The sequence below is a fragment of the Gossypium arboreum genome, chromosome 11, assembly GCF_025698485.1.
Source record: "Gossypium arboreum isolate Shixiya-1 chromosome 11, ASM2569848v2, whole genome shotgun sequence".
Classification (NCBI taxonomy): domain Eukaryota; kingdom Viridiplantae; phylum Streptophyta; class Magnoliopsida; order Malvales; family Malvaceae; genus Gossypium; species Gossypium arboreum.
In genome coordinates, this window is record NC_069080.1 from 24,588,632 (window position 1) to 24,613,669 (window position 25,038).

The 25,038-nt window shown below is 33.4% G+C and overlaps 1 protein-coding gene across 1 annotated transcript; it reads left to right on the forward strand.

Moving 5' to 3' along the window:
- Positions 1 to 15,902: 15,902 nt before the first annotated feature.
- LOC108474225 (la-related protein 1C) lies at positions 15,903 to 20,842 on the forward strand. The gene is made up of 6 exons (XM_017776160.2): positions 15,903 to 16,716; positions 17,817 to 18,336; positions 18,426 to 18,585; positions 18,693 to 18,783; positions 19,688 to 19,759; positions 19,964 to 20,842. The coding sequence occupies exons 1-6, from the start codon at positions 16,264 to 16,266 to the stop codon at positions 20,237 to 20,239; spliced, it is 1,572 nt and encodes a 523-aa protein (XP_017631649.1). The 5' UTR covers positions 15,903 to 16,263; the 3' UTR covers positions 20,240 to 20,842.
- The last annotated feature ends 4,196 nt before the right edge of the window (positions 20,843 to 25,038 follow it).

Sequence of the window (25,038 nt, forward strand, 5' to 3'; positions counted from 1 at the left end):
CATTCTTTGCAACCAAATACCCAATACTCATTCTTCCATCCTATATTCTCAATCCTCAATTATATTTTTAATTTTTTTATTCGTTATAATTTTTAAACGGCAAATCAACTTATTTGTTTGGATGACAAAAATATCTCCGACGTTCAATTACAAATGATAAGAAAATTTATTAAATTATTTAATTTTAAATAGTTAATTATTATGTTGTTTAGATTATTAATTTTTTATGTTTATATACTCGGCTCGAAGGTTTGATTTTGGAGACGTACATAAACAATTTAAGTGGAGGTGCACTGAATGTTATTTATGAACACTTGCGAGATGCAAGATTTTTATACGTGGCTCACATGCTCAGAGGGGTTAAATTGGATCCACCCACTTATCAGTGCTTTGGTCAAAAGATGGAGACCAGAGACACACATTCCATCTTCCATACGACGAGTGTATAATTACACTAGAGGACGTTAGTTTACAACTTCGTCTACTGGTCAATGGGGAAGTCATTATGAGGCCAGTTATTAGTGTTGATTGTAGTGTAACATGTGAGCAACTATTAGGGAAGGTGTCGAACAAATTTAGGGGTAGCCGGATCGAGTGGTTGGAGGATAATTTTCAAACTATCGAGGCTTCTGCGAGTGGTGTTGAAAAGGAACAATTTGCACATGCACTCATCTTGAGGTTGATCGAGGGTTGGCTAATGATAGATAAATCTCACAATCTGGTACATTTAAGGTGACTACTACTACTAGACTTGAAAGAAGCAGAATGACTTAGTTGGGGATCAGCGGTGCTAGTGACATTATACCGAGAAATGTGTTGAGCGATGATATCCAAAAAATTTAAAATTGGCTATTTTATGCTCCTTCTTCCATTTTTACGCTCCTGAGTGAAATTCTCTTACGAATTCCCACTCTTAATATGGTAAAATTCATTTGATAATATCATTATCATTTTTATTTTTCGTTATTGTAATTTTGAAATAACATATTACTTGAAAAGGTGGAATAACCCTGCGAGACACAACAGTATATCGACCGAGCTCAAGGATATTCGACTAGCATTAGATCAACAAACCAAAAAGGAGGTTAGTTTATAAATTTCAAAGTTATCGATTTTTTATTCTAGTATTTGAAATTTAATATTAGACATGTGCTAAAATTTAGAAATTTGTACTAAAGTTTGTACGGTTGCCATATGCGGATCCAAGTATTCAAGAATGTGTCCCAATTGAATTTTTGGCCAATCAAAAGATCTGACATGTTAAAGTGAGATTGATCATTTTTGCAACAATCGTGATGTATGAATCTAACCAAGTGATGTGGTAGTTTGGGTGTACGCAACGTATTCCACCGCCACCTAAGAGCTCGATGACCTGCATAAGATCAACTTGCAAGGGAAACTCAAGAAAGCTTGACCAACATTCCACAATAAGTATATCAAAATGTGGTAGCTTCAAAAAGGAGTTGGCCAACATTCCAACATTCAGCGCGTGAACCATTTCTCACATTGGAGTTGGTGACATCTCTAGATTACATGGACTGATTTAGGCATAACGACAAGTCGTATCTATTGGCGGCTTTAAAAAGGAGTAGACAATGTCGCCGCAAGAGGCCAAGACAAGGGCCCATCAATCCTAGATCGAGAGAAGATGTTGTGGCAAGATCAAGATCTACTTCATCTGCACCTAATGACCCAATTGTCGTGTAACCTCCCAATCAGTATGGTTAATTTATTTTTGGGTCTAACCTTTTTTTTTTGTCACAAGCATTACAGCACGCACATTCATTCCCCGCATCAAAACCAGTTTATTTTACACAAGCACTACGGCATGTACAATCATTCTTGCATCAACACATTCAACACTAGTTTATTTTACACAAGCACTATAGCACACACAATCATTCCCTACATCAACACCTTCTTTAGGGATATATTTTGCACGACTGCCACCCACTGTATCATATTACATGTCGGTCCCGCCAACAACACTGACGTATCCAGTATCACCTAAAATTCTCACCATTCATCCACAAGCGGCCCGTGTGACATCATATAGTCATCCAATGATAATATCACAAGCACTACCAACATCTTTGTTCTACCTAGGTGGGTTATCTTTGTAACCATTGACTCAAACATGGGGGATGTACGATGGGCAACTACAACATGGTCGCAGTCAACGATGGGCGAAGCAGTTGATTGTGACAATCAACCCTGACGTGCACGTGAAGAAGAAGACGAATCAATGAAGAGTCGCCAACTTAAATATTACGACAGAACCCTAAGCGTGCCCAACGCCTATTTGATTATAGCACACATTTGGGACGCTGATGATTATGTTATTTTTTAATTTTTTAATTTTTATATACTTTGTTTTACACCCCAAATGTACACTTATTTAAAATATACGAAACAAATTTATTAAATTGGTTTGATTGATACAAAATCATATCGTGAGTTTAAAATTTACAATTATTTATGTTATTTTTTCATTTAAGTTTTCCTTCGTCCATTTGTTAAGTACAATATTTTTAGAAAGTAAAGAATTGCTCAGAAGGTTCGAAAAAAATTAAAACTTTGTCTTGCGTATTATAATATATCTTACTTCAATAATTAATATTAACTTAGACTTTATAGAAAAAAAAATGAATAAATTAGTGTTTTCATTGCATGAGTTACCATGTAGTCATTAGCTCTTCTCATCGATGCTCATTGGTTGTGTGCATATACTGAAGTAATTGAGTTCAGTAAAGTAGCGTTTTTTCAGAGTATTTCGTAATTTTTAGATTTTTAGTTAACAAGTGTAAATGTCTCATTTTTACTTATTTTGTGACCTAATTTGGCCAATGGTGTCATTGGGGGGCCTAACATGTGGTTGAGTGGTGTCGAGATGTATTGGAGATTGAAAACGAGCGAAAACGACACCAAAGGAAAGAGTATCGTAATATCCATACCTTGGAATCATGATACATCTAACAACATAGAAGATTAGAGACCACAATCGGTGGTATCGTGATATCCATTTTGGATATTGCTATATCCACCCTTCAAAGAAAACCCCAAAATTCGAAATTTCCTGAGGTATCACAATATCTTCTTCTGGGTATCGCAACACTGACATCGTGAGGGGAACAAAATTGGACAAAAAGGGGACATCGGGTCCACCAATCACCCAAGGCCCGTATAAGGGTAATTTTGGCAAAAATAATTCATCAGCATTTAGCCTAAAACAACCAATTTTGGCTGAAGAGGAGAGACACACACATTAGTTTAGTTTTAGCCTTAGTTTCTTTAGGTTTTTCCTTAATTTTTTCTGCACCTTTTCTAAGGTTTTCATTTTTTTTCTTCTTTCTTAATTTTAAAGTTTATTTTTCTACATGTACTTCTTATTCTTAGTGTTCTTAGTATTGGTTAAATTAGTTATCACTCTAGCTTATATTCATTTACACTTTCAGTCATTGTGTAACACCCTCTAACCCTTATCCCTTACTGGAATAGGGTTACATAGCATTACCAGACCTTTTAGATCAAATACAAACATTACATAAATATTCACACATAAACAACAAAATTCAATCATATAGCCCTTTTAATGAGCCCTCGAGTCTCAAAAAACGTGTTAGAAAAAAATTAGGACCAAATTAGGTACTCTAGAAGTTTTTCGTGAAATTTTAAAATTTTTCCTAGGTGCAGGGGTCACACATCTGTGTGGTCAAAGGACACGCCCGTGTGGCCATCAAACATGCCTGTGTTTTAAGTTGTGTCCGACCCTGTGTAACTCCCTGACTTAAGTCACACGGCCAGCCACACACCCGTGTCCTAGACCGTGTGCCTCACACAGATGAGACACATGCCCGTGTCTCTGCCAGTGTGAAATTATCTGAGCAGTTTGCTTGGACACGTCTGAACCACACGCCCATGTGATAGCCGTGTGGACTCAAAATGAACCTTAAACATCAAGTTTACCAACCCTGCAATCTTGAGCAACAAGCAACTCAAAAACCAATAGTTCAACCAATCCAAAACATATTCAAATACATCTAAAACAATTCAAAACAATCAATTTAATGACCTATTCAATGTACCCTCATAGGCACTTCACATATATTATTCAAATCAATCCAATTGAACACCATTCAAACCAATTCTAATTTCATACTAATTTTCTACTAAAACATATCATTTGATAACTTCAACATATCATATATAAATAACCAACCATTATCAAATTACAACATAATTTACAAACATTTCCCAAAATGACAAACACACATCCTAGGTATATGCCATCATCAAAAAGTAATATGCTTCACCATGTTTTGAGTTCGGGATCTCTGATGGATGCTGAATCGTCAGTCTGACTTTAACCTAACCTGCGCACGAAAAATAAACCGTACGCTGAGTATGAACTCAGTGGTATTTCTATAATCCGAATACTTTAAGAAAATATTATAACTTGTACATTTAAAATCATACAATATCCATCAACACTCAATTAACCAATTCATAGATAATCATATATCACACATTCAATTCTCTTCATTTTCTATCCCAGATAGCTTTTCATAATTAAACATAATTCATATGACTTCAACCATAATTCAATTCTCCAATCAATTTCAATCACAACACTGTTTTATTCATTTACCCCTATTAACATGACTCGGACGGATACACGGATCCAACCAAAACACACTAGCTTGGCACCTAGTGCCTTATCGGATAAATCGAAGTATCAAGTTGACATTCAGTGTCTCATCGGCTATGCCGAAGTAAATTGGTACCCAGTACCTAATTGAATTTATCCGAAGTATTAATGTGACACCCAGTGTCTAATCGACTCAAAGTCGAAATAATCCCTGAACTCTTCCAATCCTATGGCATGCCATCTATATCCGACTCAGCCCGATATCGTTAATAGGGTTTCAAATCACTTTTCAATTTCAATCAATATTCATATAAATTCAAATAATCACAGACACTCATTAGATCAATTCAATTCAATTCAATATCATCATATCAATTACTTACCTCAATTCACTTACCATACACATTAAGTAATAATTATAACAATTAATTATTAAATTTGTATTATAGAAATACAAACCAGAATTTCCAACTACTCTTCGTCGACTTTTTCTTTCCCTTCTTAGTCGAGGTTTTGGTACAACGTTAGCTACAAAAATTAAACAATTAAAAATCATCAATACAACACAATTTCACATTGAATATTTCAATTTATATTCAACTTTTGCCTAAATTCCAATTTAGTCCCTAACCTAAACTAACTTTATTTTCTTCACTATTTATTCTATATTTTCATTCAATTTTCCACTTAAACTAAACGTAACTCTCTAATTTCACCATAAAACCCTAAATTTTGAAAATTTCCACATTTAGTCCTTATTACTCAAAACTTAAAATTTATTTTACAATTCAATCCTTTTTTCCATTTCTAACTTAAAATTCTATCAATTTAAGCCTAACTACTTAAATTATTCAACATGAACATCATCTAAAAATCTAATGATTTCTAAAATTTCCACATAAATCAAGTAGTATTTAGTTCTAAGATTCTAAAAACATGAAACTTTCAAGAAAATAGACTAAATTGACTTACCAATTTGAGTTTGAACCTTAACACCCTAATTTTTCCTTTTCTTTTTCTTTCTCCTTTCCCCTTCTCTGTTTCATTTTCTATTATGTTCTTTCTATTCTTTTTGTTTCTTTATTTATTTGTTTTAGTTATAATAATATAATAATATAATAATATAATAATATAATAATAATTTTTAAATAATAAGTAAATGTATATAATTATTATAATATATGTATATTATTATTACACATGAAATTTTCCATTACCATACTTTTTTCAAAATTTGGCTTAATTACTTATTTAGTCCTTCACTTTCTCTCTAATCTATAATTAAACTTTTACTATTTATGTAATTTAGTCCTTATACCTAATTACCTATAATTCAAGCTAATTCACCTAGCCAAAACCTAATTAACCACACAATTAACTTCGTAAATATTTTTAAAAAATATTTACGAATCCGTTTTACAGAAACAAAGACCTAAAAATACACTTTTCGATATCCGTGACTATCTAGTCGTTACACATTGTACCTTGATTGTAAGATATTTCTAGCTTTAGTCTAATGTATTTCAGTTTCTTTTACTTTAAATTAGTTAAAGTTTGTTCTTTTTATGTTTACTGCTTTAGATTTTCTTGTTGAATGCCTTTAGTTTCATGTTCTTTAAGTTTTCTTGTATAAAAATCCAAACTTTTATATTTTTCTTAAGCTTCACTTCAATGACTTCCTTGCTTCTCATTTCCATATCCATTCTCTTCATTTTTAACATGAGTAGCTAAACCTAAAAAGGAGGTTGGTTGATCAAGATGTGGGTAAATTGATTTTTTGGACAATGGACTAAATCATAATAAATTGGACTAAATCGAATAGACCTAAAAACCTAGGTTTTATAGGTGATTTATTTTCAAGCCTATGCCTATAAGATTTCAAGTTGATGTGGGAATTGAGCAAGTAAAATTGACCTAAATGACCTTGTATATTCGGCCACATAGGTATGTACATATGTGATGTTGTATTGGATCTTGAATATTCGACCATGAAAGTGTGCACAAATGTGATATTATATTTGAATTTGTATATTCGGCCATATAAGTAAGTACATATGTGATGTTAAATTTGATCTTGCATATTCGGCCATATAGGTAAGCACATATGTGATATTAAATTTGTTCTTGCATATTTGGCCATATAGGTAAGCACACATGTGATATTATATCTGATCTTGTATATTTGGTCAAATGAGTGATGTTGGTATACGAAGTTTAATTTTGTTTTGTGAGTTTGTGTAAATGTGTGGAAGTATATTTAGATATATAATGATATTTGGTTTGTTTTAATTAAGTTAATAATATTATTGAAATGTTTATTTGCTTATGACTTACTAAGCTAAGTTAGCTTACTCTGTGTGTTATGTTTATTCTGTTTTATAGATTTTGGATTCAAGTTACAAGCTCGGGGATCGTCAGCAAAGTCTTTCACACTATCGACTGTCTTCGGTATTTTAATAAGCGAATTTTCGAACCTATGACATGTATAGACTAGATTATGTTTTGGAATATTGTATTTTTGGTCTATGTTAAATGTGAGCCATGCGAAAATGGCTTAATTGCTATGCTTGAGTTCGGTGTTGGTTAAATTATAGTTTAAGTTTATTTTGATTATTATGCCGAGTACCATGGTTGATTATAAGTTATGTTATGTGCTTGTATTCGTAAATGATATGGATAAATAGGTTATGTTATGTTTTAATGAATGAAATTGGTTTGATTATTAATGTTTTAAAAATGTTAATGAGATACGTGGATGTTCGAATATGAATTGATTTTGTTGGTATAGTTTGCATGGTAAATGTATGTGTACTTAAAGTGATTTAATGTTATATGAAAGTTGTATAATGTATATGTTAGTACTTTAATTACGATTATAAAATTGATTGCACATGATATAATGTACAAATGTCGAATATAAGTTGATCAAATTGAGTGATTATGTGTATATAGTTTTGTGGGTTCTATTAATGTATAATTTTGGTATGCTTTTATACATGGCGTGGTAATTATATATATATATATATATATAAGTGCATGACTTCTAGATATATATGTATATAATATTCTTTGAACATATGTTTTGGTTATAAAATAAAAATATGCTTAATTATGTGGCTTGTTAATTAACCGAAATCAATAAGTTTGTATAGGTAATTTGGCCGGTCGAATAAGTAAAGATTAATTTGGTTTTTGTTTAGTTTAAAATAGTACATTTTTGTTTTAATCATTGAATAGTTTAATTAGTTAATTTAATGATATATCTGTATATATATATGAATAAGAACTGTGTTAACATGAGAATGTTCGGAATTGTACTTATGTTCTATAATGCCTCGTTACCCTAGTCCGGCGACGGATACGGGTTAGGGGTGTTACAGTACTATTTATAATTTGGTTCTTAGATTAGCATATTTAATTTTCTTGTAAAATTTTCTTGTTATGATTTGCTGTACTATAAAAATCATATTAGTAATCACTTAGACTTTATAATGTATGCTATTTATCACTCAATCGCCATCTCCTTTGGGTTCGATCCTTAGAATACTCCAGTGTTCCATTGTAACATTACAAATATTACAAGTAATTTGTACGTTTGTAGTAAAACCGCGCTTTAAAATTATTTTATAAAATCATTTATTTTATGCGCACATGCAAATGAGGTCACGTTTTTACTGCCATGTCAGATGAAAACGCCCCTACAAGGAGCGTTTCCTCTCTGGCCATTTCAACTAGCCTAACTTGATTACTTTTGAGCCCCTACAACTTGGGATTCCCGAGATAAATTTTTTTTCCTTTATACCCCGCCCCTTCCCCTATATAAATGCTCCTTCTTTATCCCTTACTCACCCACATCTCAGTCTTTTCTAAATTGTTTTTTTTTTCTTACGTGTTGAAATTTTGGTTTAAAGATTTATTTTTCTCTTGCTTTAAGGAAGACATAATCATAATTTTAAGTTGTGCTTGGGTTCTTGGGTTCACAGTGATGTCATGGAGCTCGATAACCTACAAATTTCACCTTCCGTGTGAGTATGACGCCATCACTCGGGAAGCTGGGATTACGTTGTGTGAAAAATAAAATAGAATAAAATAAATAAAAATAAAGAACACATAAATTTTACGTGAAACCCTTTCGGAAAAAAACCACAGGCAGAGGAGAAGAAAATTCACTATGTCGAAAAATTTTTACTCAAATACAAGAGGAATAGACTATGTCTATTTATAGGCTTGCAAAGCCATATTCTAGTAGGATTGAAACACCTTATCCTAATCAATATAAAATAGATGGAGTTTAATAAGGTTTAAAACCTTATTCTAAAATAAAATAAAAGAAGTCTAGTTCTATATGGATTTTACTTTTATTTTATTTTCCATCGTATTTTATTTAAATAAGAATTTGGGTCACTTAATTCTAACAATCTCCACCTTGACACAAATTCTCAATGAACAAGTTCTTCATCGCGAACTTTCAATAAACAAGTTCTTCACCTCTTCCAAAAACCCTTAAGGGTTTAACTTCAACAATGAACACCAACCAAGTCTAAGCAATGCTCAAACTTGGTTATAGGAAGTGACTTAGTCATCATATCTGCAGGATTTTCATGAGTGCTAATTTTGCTCACAACAATATCACCACGAGCAATAATATCACGAACAAAATGATACCGAATATCAATGTGTTTTGTTCTCTCATGAAACATTTGATCTTTTGTAAGAAAGATGGCACTGATTGTCACAAAATATCGTGCTGATTTGAAGGTCTTCATTGAGTTCACTAAATAGTCCCTTCAACCAAATAGCTTCTTTACAAGCCTCATGAATCGCCATGTACTCAACTTGATGGTAGACAAAGCGATCGTAGTTTGCAAAGTGGCTTTCCAACTAATTGCACAACCTCCGATTGTAAAGACGTAACTCGTGAGAGATCTTCTTCTATCAAGGTCTCCAAGAAAATCAGCATCAACATACCCTATAACTCCATCTTTAGTTCTTCCAAACTGTAAGCAAACATTAGTAGTGCCTCGTAAGTATCTTAAAATCCATCGAATCGCTTTCCGGTGTTCTTTACCAGATTCGCCATGTATCGCTAAGCTGACCGATCGCATATGATAAACCGGACGTGAACAAACCATAGCATACATGAGAGATCCCTCGCACTAGAGTATGGAACATGTGACATGTACTCAATCTCATTATCGATTGAGGAGATAAGGCCGATGAAAGTCCGAAATGGGTCGCTAAAGGAGTACTAACGAGCTTAGCACTCTGCATATTGAACCCGCAAAGAACTTTCTCAATGTACCCTTCCGACTTAGGTACAATTTACTTGCTTTTCTATCTCGAGAATCTCCATACCAAGTATCTTCTTTCTGGTCCTAAATCTTTCATCTCAAATTCTTCACTTAGTTGGGCTTTAACCTTTCTTATCTCTCTTTTATCTTTTGTCGCTATCAACATGTCATCAACATAAAGAAGTAGATACACAAAAGAACCATCACTGCTTTTTCTTAAAGTAGACACAACTGTCAAAACTACTTCTTTTGAAATCATGAGAAGTCATAAAGGAATCAAACCTCTTGTACCACTTGTCTTGGTGATTGTTTCAAACCGTAAAGGGACTTTTTCAACAAGCAAACATAGTCCTCTTTTTACGAGACTATAAAACCCTCCGTTGTTGCATGTAAATATCTTCCTCAAGTTCTCCATGCAAAATGCGCTTTTACATCTAACCGCTCAAGCTCCAAATCATGCATGGCAACAATACCAAGCAAAGCTCGAATCGAACTATGCTTAACAACCGGAGAGAACACATCGTGAAGTCCACTCGGAATTTGACTGTAACCCTTTGCAACAAGCCTTGCTTTATATCCGGGTTCTTCAACTCCTAGAGTCCCTTCTTTCTTTTTAAACACCCATTTACAACGAATGACCTTTTTACCTTTAGGAAGTTTTACAAGATCCCATGTTCTGCTTTTTGTGGAGTGATTCCATCTCCTCTTGCATAGCAAACATCCACTTTTTCGAGTCTTCACACTAATCGCCTCGAATAATTAAATGGCTCTTGATTCGCATCTATATCTTCACCACATTTAAAGCATAAGTAACTAGATCAACCTCGGCATACTTCTTTGGAGGTTTAATTTCTCTTCTTGTCCTGTTTTTGGCGATAGAGTATTGCGGTGAAGAAGCAACTCTATTCTCAATTTTGTCTTGGCTTGAGGAGTTGATTTCAGTATTAATCGATGCTCCACCGCTTTTGGTTTTCTTTATTGGAAGAGTCTTTAAGAGATAAGTTAGGTAGCATAGCAGTTTCATCAAAAACAACATCTCTCGCTAATCACAACTTTTCTATTTTCAGACACCATAACTTATAGCCTTTTACACCACTTTATAACCAAGAAAACGCATTTAATGGATCTCGGTTCCAATTTTCCATTATCAACATGAGCATACGCAGGACACCCAAAAATCTTTAAATCGTAATAATTAGCAGGATTACGGACCATACCTCTTGTGGAGTCTTTTCTCAATGGCAACGGATGGAGATCGGTTGATCAAAAACATGCAAGAGAGGTCGCTTCGCCCAAAATGACGGTAAGTTGGCATTTGACAACATACATCGAACCTTCTCCATGATCGTTCGTTCATTCGCTCGCAACGCCGCTTTTGTTGTGGAGTATGACGAATCGTCAAGTGTCTCATGATCCTTCGACTTGCACAATCTATTAAACTCATCGAGCGTAACTCTAAGCCATTGTGCATGCGGAGGTATTTTATCTGCTTTTCCGTCTGTTTTTCAATCATAATTTTCCAAGACTTAAATGTGGAAAACACATCGCTTTTCGCTTGGGAAGAACGCCCAAACTTTTCTCGGAAAAATCATCAATAAAGGTTAGCATATAATTAGCTCCACCTCTCGAAGGCACTCGACGGCCCCACAGATCGAATGGATATACTCCAACGTTTCCTTCGTGTTATGGATTCCTCTAGTGAATCGAACTCTCTTTGCTTCCCAAAACACAAGTGCTCAGAAATTCGGTTTGCAAATTCCTTGCCCATTAAGAAGTCCTCTTTGCTTAATTTCGCCATGCCATTCTCACTCATATGCCCTAGGCGCATATACCAAAGTTTAGTAATATCATCATCGACAAGGAAGAGGAAGCGACAATTGCATCACCAAGAATGAAGAGAACCTCAGAAACATATAACTTGGCAATCTTTCTTTGCCCTTTCATCACAACAAGGACCCTTTGAAATCTTTAAAACCCACTTTCATTGTGTATCTGCCCTTTTGAATCAAGAGTACTCAACGAAATTAAATTTCTTTTCAATTCGGAACACGCCAGACGTTACTAAGTGTTCGACAACTCCATCAAACATCTTAACTTTAATTGTTCCAACACTGCGATTTTACATGAAGCATTATTTCCCATCAAAACAACACCTTCAGATCTCGTTTCATAAGTTGTAAACCAATCTCGATTGGGACTCATGTGGAAGGTGCAACTGAATCAAGTATTCACCTCGCTTACTTTAGAATCATTGATGAAGCAACTAGAAGTTCACCATCGCTGTAGTCTTCTACAACATCACTTCACCGAATTTTTCGGTTGTTTTCCTTTTGATTCGCACCTCCCTTTTAATCTTATTTTGTAGCTTATAGCACTCAGATTTAATGTGCCCTTTCTTCTTGCGAAGTTGCAAGTTTTACCTCTGTTTGAAGATTTCGATCTACCCTTAGATTTACCACGAGGATTCCGTTCTCGTGTTCTACCACGATCATCATCAACATTCGGTCTTGTCTCCCACGAACAATGAGACCCTCTCCCGAGAGTTGGGTTTAACCACAAGATGCTTCATCTTATCATACGAGGTTAAAGAATCATAAACCTCATCAACTGTGAGAGACTCGCGGCTATATAAAATCGTGTCTCTAAAGGTTGAATAAGACGGGCAACGAACAAAGTAGAATCAACCCTAGATCTTCCTTATCATCTTGAACCTCCATGGCCTCCAAGTTTGAGAGAATTTCTTTAAACACTTTGTTAAGTGTTCGTGTCTGACGCACCTTCCTCCAAACGATGAGCATAAAGACGCCGCTTCATATGCAACTTGCTTGTTAGAGTTTTCGACATACATATTTGTTCTAGCCTCTTCCATAATGCAATGGCGGTTTTCTCTTTCATCACATCCTCGCAAAATTTCGTTGGACAAATGCAGATGTAATTGTGTTAATGCCTTTCGATCCTTACGCTTCTTCTCTTCATCTGTTAATGTCGAAGGCATCTTATCTATCCTAGCAGGGCATCCTCTAGATCCATCGTGCAAGAAGCGCTTGCATCTTAATTTGCCACAACGCAAATCGGTGTTGCGATCCAACAATGAATTTCATACTTCAAAGACGCCATTACCGTGATCGAGATGAATAACCCTAAGCTCGATACCAATTTGTGAAAAAATAAAATAGAATAAAATAAATAAAAATAAAGAACACATAAATTTTACGTGAAACCCTTTCGGAAAAAAACCACAGCAGAGGAGAAGAAAATTTACTATGTCGAAAAATTTTTACTCAAATACAAGAGGAATAGACTATGTCTATTTATAGGCTTGCAAAGCCATATTCTAGTAGGATTGAAACACCTTATCCTAATCAATATAAAATAGATGGAGTTTAATAAGGTTTAAAAACCTTATTCTAAAATAAAATAAAAGAAGTCTAGTTCTATATGGATTTTACTTTTATTTTATTTTCATCGTATTTTCAGGTTGCAACTCGAGGGTCAAGTTGGCGGTGATTATACCATCTCAGATTAAAGTGTAACTAGGGCTTCAAGGTTATAAAGGTTATGTTGTCAAAGGATAAAGCATAATTGAGGCCCTAGTTGAAGATGGTTATGCGGACAAGACAACCAGTTTCTCCTCGTTATAGGAGCATGCTTTATAAAACTCATAAAAAAGTGTGAGGAAGAAAAACCCAGGGGCCTTCCAATATAATCAAGTAATTCATGTTGTTCATATCCACCAAAAGCAATGACTCTGTTAGTAAAACATATTACACCCCAATTATGTCACATGTTATAATAACGGGGCCACCACCTTTGGTGGACATGGATAAAATGAAATACTTGATTATACTAAAAGGCCACTGCAGTTTTCTTCTTCGTACGCCTGTTTGGGTTTTATAAAGCATCTTCCTCTGACGAGGAAAAACTGGTTGTCGTGTCTGCTTAACCATTGTCAATTGGGGCCCAGGTTATGCTTCATTCTTTGACAACATAACCTTTGTAAACTTCAAGACTAAGTTACACTTCAACTTTAGACCATATAATCACCGCCAACTGGGACCTTGAGTTGAACCGTGATCTGGTTTCCCAGGGGATGGCTCTATACCCAAATGGCAGATGAAATTTGTAGGTCACCCAACTCCACGACATCATCGTAAATTCAAACATTCCTTAAAACTATAACCATGTACACAAACAAAAACAAATCTACAAACTTCTAATTTCCAACCGTAAGGAAAAGAATTAGCTAAGTGAAAACACGTCTTACAAGGCGCATTTTCATTGCCACATCAATGAAAATGCACTTTGTAGTATGCATTTTTATTTTCTCTCCTGAAAACACGTCCTACAAGGTGCGTTTTCCTTTCTCTTTCCAAAAACAGTGTAGATCAATAAATTTTTAGAAAAACAACCTAGTTTCTCAAATTTTTTCTCCAACATATTCTTATAAATTTTTCGTGTCATAATTTTAAGTAATTGATTTTTTTTTAATTTGAAAAAAATGTTTATTTTGAAAATTTTTAAGGTTTTGGGTCAATTTTTGGGATATTTAGGGAAAACTTTTTTATAGGGTACACTCTCTGACTTTTTGATATATCAGCTCCTTTGGTCAGATAATTAAATGATAGTGATTTTATTTTTGAGTCCCAGGTCCGATTTCTCTCCTACACATATTTATATTTTTATTTCATGTTGTTTCAAACTTTACTTTTATTTTTAGTTACTATTTTTAACGATTAACCCATTTGGTTAGATGGTTAACTAATAATGATTTTATCATTGAATCCTAGGTTTAATTTCCTCTTCTAAGCATATTTATATTTTTGTTTAATTAATAAATATATTATTTTAAATTTTTAATTTTTAATTAATAAATTTTTATTTATAAAATAAAATATTTATTATAAATATTCAGTTTTAGTAAATATAATTTTTATATGTGTAATATTTATTTTCAATTCATATCACGAGTGTTGTAAATTTCAGTATTATATATTTTTGTATGTGTATTTGAAATAACTATTTGAAATATTTCACTTATAAAAATATTTGAAATATCATATCTATAATGTGGATGAAAAAACAATGATATTTGAAATATTTTACATATAAAAATAATAATGATATTTGAAATAATTATTTAATTTTATAATATTAGAAATCACCATACTCATAATATAGGTGGAGAAAGTAAATATTTCACATATAAATATTATATATAAAGAAAAATATAAAAAAATATTAGTTGATGTTTTTACAAAATAAAATATATTTAATATAATGATAAATATTAATTTTATCAAAATATATTTTTATTATATAATTTGCAATACTTATTTTATGTTTAAGTAAAAGAGTATTAATTAAAAGATAAATTAAAAATAAATAATTTGAAAACAATATATTTATTAATTAAAAACAGTTAAAAATAAAAAGCTTAAAACAATATAAAATAAAAAATACAAATGTATTTAAAAAAGGAATCGAAACTTGAACTCAATGATAAAATCACTATTAATTAATCATCTAACCAAAAGAGTTAATATATTAAAAATAGTAATTTAAAATAAAAGTAAAGCTTCAAACAAATTAAATAAAAATACAAATTGAAGTAGAAGAGAAATCAAACTTGTGATTTGAAGATAAAACTATTAATATTTAATTATCTGACTGAAAGAGGTGTGTTAAAAGTTAAAAACCATCTTATAGAATGTGTTTTCACTCCATATTATCTCTAAATTTGATCTATTTTCTTAAATATTTCAAAAATCAGCTAAAAATTCTAAATATTTTTAAAATCTAACAAATTTTTCAAATTCGGCGAATTAATTTTATATTAAAATATTTAAAAAAACATAATTTATTTTTGTAAAAAATATAATATATTTCAGCTATTCGATGGTTTATGACCCCGTTAACATGGTTACGTGGAATATTTTTATTGGATTCTAACTTACGTATTTACTAAGCTAAATTTCAAAGAATACTGAAAACGTGAAATAAGGAAAGCAAAACTGTTAGAGAGAGAGAGTAGACGAGGTTACAGTCCTACAGAGCCTCCGTTCCTCTTCTTCCCCTTTTTCTATTTTTTAAACTATTATTATTGTAGCATTCGTTTTTCTTCGATTAAATCCCTACATTTTTTTTCCTGAAAAATCCCAAAATTTTCATAACCAGAGCATTGAATTGAACTCACTTTCCATCTTTCTCGTCCCATTATTTTTTTAAATTTTATTTACTAATCAACATTTTCTTCTCTGTTTTCAAGTGTTTTTCTCCGTCGATGAACTTTTCCCCTTAGAAAATTAAAAGTAATTGGGGTTTTATATGGGCGCAAATATTAATATGGCTAATTTCAGTACCTCCGCTGTGCTGACAGCAGTTAATCACTCTCCCGGTTGCCCTGACCAATCACATCCTGCCACGAGGCCTATTTCTGCCTCCTGGTCCCAAATCGTCCTTGGAGAATCGGAACCGCTCGCTGGTGTTCCTTTATCGCCTTCCTCATCTTCTTCGTCATCGACGGCTGTGATTGAACCACCTGTTACCACGGCGGTCGAAGGCGAAGGCGTAGACAACGTGAGTGCTGGGCCCAATGGCAATGCCGGTAAGAGGCCAGCTTGGAACAAGCCTTCCGACGGCGCTACCGAGTTTGGTCCCGTTATAGAGGCCGACGCGTGGCCTGCTTTGTCTAAGTCCGCTAGGGTTTCTTCGAAACCCTCTTCAGATTCATCCAGAGCTTTACCGGATGGATCTCCTTCTGTTGTCCCCTTTTCCCAGGTTTGTTTCTAAAATTTTAAGGCCTTCTTTATTAAATTCAATTTAATCGTTATCATTTCGAATGTTCTGTTACCAACTTTTAAGTAGCTGAAAATAAATGTTTCAAATGAACTGAATGTAAGTGAAATTAGTTTTCCAACTTGTTTAGTTATCTGTTTGGTAAGCAAGAAATTAACTACAGAGAGTCTTATTTGGATGAAAAATGGTAAGTATCTTAAACCCTTAATCTAACTTTAGGGTTTACTTGAATTTTGTCTTATTTAAAGGAATCTGAATAATAGATTTTATGCATGAATTTATTTATCATTTGAAGGAATCTGAATGATAGATCTTTACTTATTCAAAGATCTATATCATGTAAATTGGATTTGTTTGGACTTTGAGGCTACTTAGGGTCAATTTGGGTTGGCAATGAGATTAGCTCCAATTAGATCAGGAAAACAACAATGATGGTGAGATTAGTTACTGTAGCAGTGAGATTTAAATTAATGGTGGCATATGTGTTTGGATCCAAATGCAGTGCTAGCGATGAAATGGGAATGAAAATGAAAATGGAAATGACTATTACTAGTATGAAATTATAAATATCTATAAATTATTTTATGTATTCATATTTATTTTAAAAATTTTGTTCTATCAAAATATTTATACATTGTTTTACATTAAAATAAGAATTATAATTTATGTGTTAAAATTTAAAAATAGAACAAAACACTTAACATTTGAAGAAATAATACTTATAATATTCATTGTATTATTTTTAACAGAAATAACAATAAATTATGTCATATGATAATAGTGTAATATATATTTATCTACTACAATACATAAATCCTAAAAGTGCAAGGACAAAAGAAAAAATGTAAAAGACAAGCACACTCTTGTCCAATTTTCATCAGTGTTCGCTGGACCCATAATGCTCCAGTCACTAAGAGTGCAGTGAGATTTGTGATTAACTTTCCACTGCACTGGTGTTTGCCAAACGGGTAACAATGGTGCATTTGGAGAAAACAGCACTCCAAATGCACTGTACCGCAGCTGTAGTTAAACCCAAATGGAGCCTTAGTCTTGATGGTTTTGCTACGTCCCATAACCTGTAGGGGAGTGGAAGCACATCAGTGTTATCATCTTCACAGAAACAAGCCAAGAACGTTGAAAAATTGAATTTAAATTCAACACCAAACCATGCAATGCCTGCACGCCAGAGGTCAATGAAGCGCAATAGTAATAACTCAGCATCTAGTGGTGGACTCCTGCAGCCACCACCTGAAGGTCCTCTAGTTGAAGCACCTGTGAATGGCCCATCTTCTAGGATACAGAGAAGTGGATTTGTGTCACTGGCTGGTAATGATCACCCAAGGAATTCATTCAGACATCGTAATGCTGGGCAGCGTCCTCGAGGAGATGGCTCTCACCATCAGAATTATGGAGGTAGGCGCAATCCAGCCCTAGGAAATCAAGACTGGAATGGTCGAAACTTTAATAGCAGGGATGCTCATATGCAACCAAGAGTTGTTCCCAGGTTAATGAGGCATCAGCCACCAGCTCCACCTCCTAATGCTGCACCATTTATTGCTCCTCCACCTGTACGGCCATTTGGCACTCCTGTAGGATATCCTGGTAAGCTATATTTTTCTAATTGTTTTTGCTTTTTCTGGTTGAGGAAGGGAGGAATTCTAAGTTTTCCCTATTTCTCTATCTTCTTGCAGAATTGGCATCTCAATTTTATTTCATACCTGCTCCTCCTCCAGAATCACTTAGAGGTGTGCCATTTGTTGCTCCAATGCCCCCAGTGCTTTTCCCTGCTCCAGAGCCTCCAGACCGCCAGTTGCATGCTAACATAGTGAATCAGATTGATTATTACTTCAGGTTATGCTTTTTTTTGCATGTTGACTTAGGCCAGCTTGGTTAATTCTATGGCAACATCTTGGTATTTATGTCAGATAAGAGGCTAACTGCCTGTATCTTTATGGTAGTGATGAAAATCTTATCAAGGACACTTACTTGCGGCAGAACATGGATGACCAGGGATGGGTTCCTATTAAATTAATAGCTGGCTTTAGAAAGGTAAGCTTCTAGAGGCTTTGGAGCTGGTTTCATTTTCTGATTGTGATATCCTGTTAGGTAAAGGTAATGTCGCATGTTAGGTGTCTATCATTGACTATCTATATGCATCAATGATGAAGAAATCACAATTTCTTATACTCTCTTCTTGTTTGTATATGTATACATTACATTAGCATTCAGTTAACACATGCTCATACGGTCTACAAATTCATACATGTCTTGCTATAAATGGACATTTCCCACTTATACGCATTCATGCCCACCCTTTAGATACTATTCAAAGTAATCTCTATTTTTAGAGATATTTAGTGCATAGGCACCTGTCTACATTACTTGTATTGAGGTACATTGGATCTTGTAGTCCTTCCATTTGCTTTTGCTCCAACTAATTCTACCAATGGTTTTTTTTTTTTAATTCATGGAGAGCTGGATCAACCACAACGGGTAACGACTTTGCTTTTTTTTTTTTTAAGTTTTATAATTTTTAAATATTAAAAATTGTATATTCTTTACATGATCATAAACTTAACGTTTTTAATTGAGCAGAATTTGCCTGTGTCAGATAGATGATATTCTTCTTTTACCAGTTGAAGTTTTACTCTTTTTTGGTGTAAATTTACTCACTTGATTATTCTGTGAAATTTTCTCTTAAATTAAATATTTTAGGATTTGATCATATAATGTTTAAACCTTTTGCCAGGTAAGGTAGTGAGCAATGATAGTCCTATAGGTAGAAGTGATATACTCTTCCTCTGGAAGTCTAGCTTTTGTGTTTGGTTTCTAAAATTTACATCTCTTTCTTGTGAAATGTATGCTGATGCTATTGCTATGCCTACTGTTAGAAGGTGAGCTTATTTTAGGACTCTCTGCAAAAGCAACATTTTCTATGGCTTCTTCTTTTCAGGTTTCACTTTTGACAGATAATATTCAGCTTATACGGGATGCTCTGCGAAGTTCAACAGTTGTGGAAGTGCAGGTATCTTCTAGATTGAAGTCCTGGGTTGTATGTTCCTCACTGCTTGGTCAATAATGAAATGTTTCCCCTTAATATGTGCTTCTCTAATCCGTCTTCAAGACATGCACATATGTGCATACAGATTACAACTTGATGTTCTGTTAGAACTGAGCTCCACATGATACTGTTTCTTTTTCTTTACTCACTTATGAATTTACATTTTAGGGTGAAAAAGTAAGGAAGCGGATTGATTGGATGAAATGGATCCTGCCACCTTCTGTTAAGTTCCCTGCCATGTCTGGTCAGGATATGCTGGTTGCCCGTGTTCAGGATATTTCATTGGATCAGAGAACTGCTGACGTGAGTGGTTCAAGGAACCAAGAAGATGCTTGTGCTGGACTATCAGATAGATCATCATCTGGGGAGTTCAATAATCGGTCACAGGTATTCAGCAGTGAGGGAACAGCTGTGAGTGCTCAAAGTGTTGCAGCGAGTAACTAATAATAAACTAATTGTGCATTGGAGAGCTTATGCTTGCTAAACTTTCCGGGAGCTGAGGGTGATTTGAAAGACATCAGTTTTTGCCTTGGCATGATGGAATATGATTTATCTTACAGGTTGCTAAGTTGGGAAAACATGACTAGAAAGAAAAGGAAAGGCAATTTCTAGAATTCCTAGAAAAAAAAATGGAGGATTAGAACATTTTAGACCTGAGATAGTAGCTCGAAATTGTGGTGACTATATGTAATGGGTTTAAAATTTAGGGGGATTTTACATTTGGCTTTACTACTATTAGTGGTGGAGCGGTGGACGTTAAGATCGGGGGAATTTTTTATATGCTTCCCATTGCTACTCGTAGCCATCTTTTCCTTTTTCCTTGCTTTAACAATTACCAAGAAAGAGCTGCATTCATTTCTCATCTATGTACTGTGTTAATTCATAGTGTATCTACTATCTAAGGACTTGCATTTGCTGCATAAAATTGGTAGGGCAAACCCTGGAAGACGAGGACCGGCTGTGATGAGTCTTCTTAGTCCTTTTGATTGGAGACATTATTTATACACCTTTTTTTTACCACATCATCTATGAGCTTAACCAACTAAATCTATCCATGTCATATATTTTTTCTATGGTAGTGAACAAAAATCTTATTCCAAATCTATTGAAAGACCTAATAGCCTTAATTTGCTTGCTGGCATTGGACAGGTGTGGTTTGCCAAGAATCCATTATTTACAGCAATCTCATCAATGGCAGTGATGCTAAGAAACGACCACCTTTGAATGAGACCGGAAAGATACTGAAAGAATCAGTGATTATGGAATTACAAATTAATACCATTTCTATGCCAAATCAATTCTTTAAGTTGCTCCTCTCATTTTCAGCACTTGGGTCGATTCTTATATATATAAAGAAACGAGTATTTCGTATATACATGGATTTTTCTAAGCTGAGTCAAATGGAGTTCCAAAAAATTAGAGATGTTTGTATTTCCGTTCATATTTCACTGGTTTTATCGAATATATACATATATATATAAAAAAAAAAGAAGGAATTATCAAGTGTCAGTTAGCCAAACACTCAGAAGGATGTTTGTATTTCCGTCTGACATTTGAAGTAGTTTTAGCTGGAAATCCTGGATTCTCGGCAAGCTTTAGCCAAGCAAATAAAATAATTTAACTGATTTGGAGAAAAATAAATTAGGTAATTTGGAAGTTTTTGGTAAAAATAAATATGGGACAGAGAAATTTAATTAATTAGGCACATAAATAACGTGATATGAATGATTTATGAAATAATTTCCTGTACCTATATAAAAAAAAAAAAAAAGGAAAAGCAAATAAGTCCCTTTCCCTCTTTTTCTTTCAGGACTACTAGGCTCCATAGACCATCTCATTCCATTCTACAAGGAAAAAGAAACCAAACACAAGCTTTTGTTCAATATTTGGGCAGCAAATATTACCCGATTTGTGTTGCATATGTACTACTACATTGCATTGCACAAAAACAGAAGACACACAAAGTACTCACTACCCAAAAGTTTAGGGTATATCTGATAATTGCTACATATTTGGACAACCATTTTTATGGGTTTTTTAGATTTTGAGAAATATATTATTGAAAATATATTCTATTTTCAAAAACTTTGAAAATTTAAATTTAAACTTTAAAGATGAAAGAAATAATAATGAACTCTAAAAGAATTAATGTTTATGAATTATAATATGAAATTTAAAATATATTAATTATATAAAAGAATTTTAAATATATTCAGTTGATTAAACTCTAGTACAAGTATGGAAGTACAGAAATGGGTGAATACACGTGAAACAAAAATCTCTTATTCTTTTTTATCAAAAACAAAAGTTACCTTCTTACTCTTCTTCGTTAATTTTATTTAGGATGTTTTAGTAACTGATACTGGTGCATAACAGTTCCGATTTGTTTCGGTGTATAGTTTTGATTTATTATTATTATTATTATTATTATTATTTAAAAACATTTAATATATGTACATAAAAAGTATTTAAAAATATCAAACAATGAAATTAAATAAATTTTAATATAAAATATTCATAAAAATAAAATTTTGGTTGAAGTGGTAAAGAAATTTTTCGAAAATATTGATGGCATGGATTCAAATCTCACCATATGTAAATTTTAAGATACCAAAAACAATCATCAATTATATATAATATTCTTTAATAAACTTCACAAATGCAATCCATCATTAAACAAACTCAAAATAAATAAGCAAAAATTAAATTTATAATTATATTTTGGTACAAATAAATAATAAAAATATTTTTAAAATTATTTTTGTACAAATATATAATAAAAATTAAATTTAAAATATATTTTAAGATTAACTTTTTAGTATTGGTTGGTACACCATATTCCAACCGTGCAAGTGAAATCAACTAGTATGCATCAATTTTGATAGGAATTTGTACCGGAATTGAACCTAAAGTTTATTGTTCTGGATTACAACCAAAACAAAGTGTTCCAACCAGTATGGGCGGTATCTAAACAATATCGATTACCATGGTTAACTTGCGAACTAGTATGGACTGGTTGAACATGTAATACCCCTTCCCGTTATGAACTGAAAAATCCCAAGTAAGGGATGTCACATTTGGACCCTAAAATTACTTAACTTGAACATCAATTTCAGAACTTTATTTTAACATAAATAGATTAATTTGAAGCTATTCAATTTATTTCTAGGCTTTCTTTAAAGTTTAGATACAAACAGGGACCATTCAAGACTTATTTAAGTCAAAAAAGGGTAATCAGAGTCAATGTCGCAACACAAGAAAATGGGTGTCGCGACACTAAGGGCAGAATGCTCTAATATCACGACACTGACTTGTGGTGTCGTGACACTAAGGCCAAATTACTCTTATGTCATCCAATGTCACGATATTGATGGCAGATTACCCAAAACATATCTGAAACACCAAAAACCAAGTTTGAACTCTCATAAGCTATTCCATAACACTTCTAACCATTAAAAAACATAAATCTCCATCAAAACATGATAATACTCTAAAATGACGTGTTTTTATATATTAATCATGTGTTTATTTTGAGCTTGAGCCTACTAATTTGAGCTATTTATGTCTTTTTATCTTTTAGGGACTAAATTGGAGGTGAAAAGTAAATTCAAGGGAAAAAGCGTCAATTTGGAGATTAAATGGTCCAATATGCAACGTGGGACAAATATGGTGCCAAAAGTGCGAACATGGAAGGCACAAGGACTTAAAAGCAAATAGAAGAGATTTTATTTTGGAAGACTCTATTTTCTTTTATTCTATTAGGATAATTAATATTAAGATAATTATTAGGATTATTCAAATTTAGGATTTTATTTTAATTATCTTTATTTATCTTTAATTAAATGTATTTATCTTTTTAGAATTTAAGTTCAATTAGACTATCTCCCTAGCACTATAAATAGGGGGTGAAGTGACTCTATTAGGAGGATATTTTTCTGAAAACACTCTCCCCCAAAAGTCTTTTGTTTTTTCATATTTCTTTTCAATAAAATTTCTTTTTCCATATATTTATTTATTTTCTTTCCCACAATTATCATGAGCCACTAAAACCCTTCTAGCCAAAAGTTGTCAATATTTCCCGAAAAGGTTCTTGAGGCCTAGAATCCGTACTTAGCCTTCTCGCCAAGTATTCATCGTTTCTCAAGACTACTGGCCGACGCTTAGTCCATGGCCCTTAAGAAGTAAGCTTTTCAGCATATGCAAAGGCGGCGCTTTGTATGTTTTGGAAGGATTGCATAGTCGGTTCGTTAACTTATCGTCGAGGTTGGCGAGCCAAAGAGACAAAATGGCGTGGATTCGCCATTGAGAAGCGTTGATCTAGCATAGATTCTTGGCTAGAGTCGGGTTCCCTAAAATCGTAAGTCTAATCTTTGGAGCTGGTGGTCGAGGCGTCCTCTTCCACTATAACTGGCTTACTCGAGTCGAGAAGGATCATCCGAAAGCCAAGGATTGAGCCCAAGGCGGAATGAGACAACCGGAGGTTGGAACTTTCCCATAAGAATTTCTTTTCACTTAAAACTCTCTTTATTATTTTTATTATTTTCGTAATCATAATTTCAGTAAACTTTAAAATCTGTTTTAATTTTATTTTCGCTTCCAAAATCAATTCTTAAAATCTATTTTTTTTTTATTTTTTCCAGGAACGTAGGTTTTCTTGACACAATTCTGCCCAGGATTTCGAGAAACAAGCATTCGTATAATCCGGTCCCTGAGGATTCGACCCTACTTTCTCTTTACTATTCTTTTTCTATTTTTATTATTTTACAGGGAATAGGTTATTTTTGGTGCTCTCAACGACCGCATCAAAACATCATATAATTCAACATATAACTCAATTAAAGCTTAACTAAGTTCATAAAGTTAACAAAATGATCAAGATTCATTAAGAATTTTATCTAGAAATCTTGTACACATACTTTGTTTTAACCTATGTACATGCCATAACCTATACTCTCTTCCAAGCTTTGGAATGTGATGTGATGAGTTGAGGTAATATCTTCACTCTAAAGCTTCAATTTGAGTCTCTACCTACGTGTTGAAAAAAATAACACGTTAAACTTATAAAAGTTTAGTAAGTACATCAAAAATTAAACTTACCATTGAAAGCAACTGTGGGGTGTGCCTTGTATTTTTTCTCTCAATTAAACTCTGTTATATTTTCCCATTTAAACTCTGATTATTCCAGGGATATTTTAGTATGATTAGAACTCTAATCTTAGCCTATTTAATGGGGCCTTCTATCC

Bases quoted from the DNA above. Each gene is read 5' to 3' on its own strand.
- LOC108474225 (XM_017776160.2), top strand. From the start codon at position 16,264: ATGGGCGCAAATATTAATATGGCTAATTTCAGTACCTCCGCTGTGCTG. The intron at 16,717-17,816 runs GTTTGTTTCTAA...CATAACCTGTAG, and splicing joins CTGTTGTCCCCTTTTCCCAG to GGGAGTGGAAGCACATCAGT. The intron at 18,784-19,687 runs GTAAGCTTCTAG...TCTTCTTTTCAG, and splicing joins TAATAGCTGGCTTTAGAAAG to GTTTCACTTTTGACAGATAA.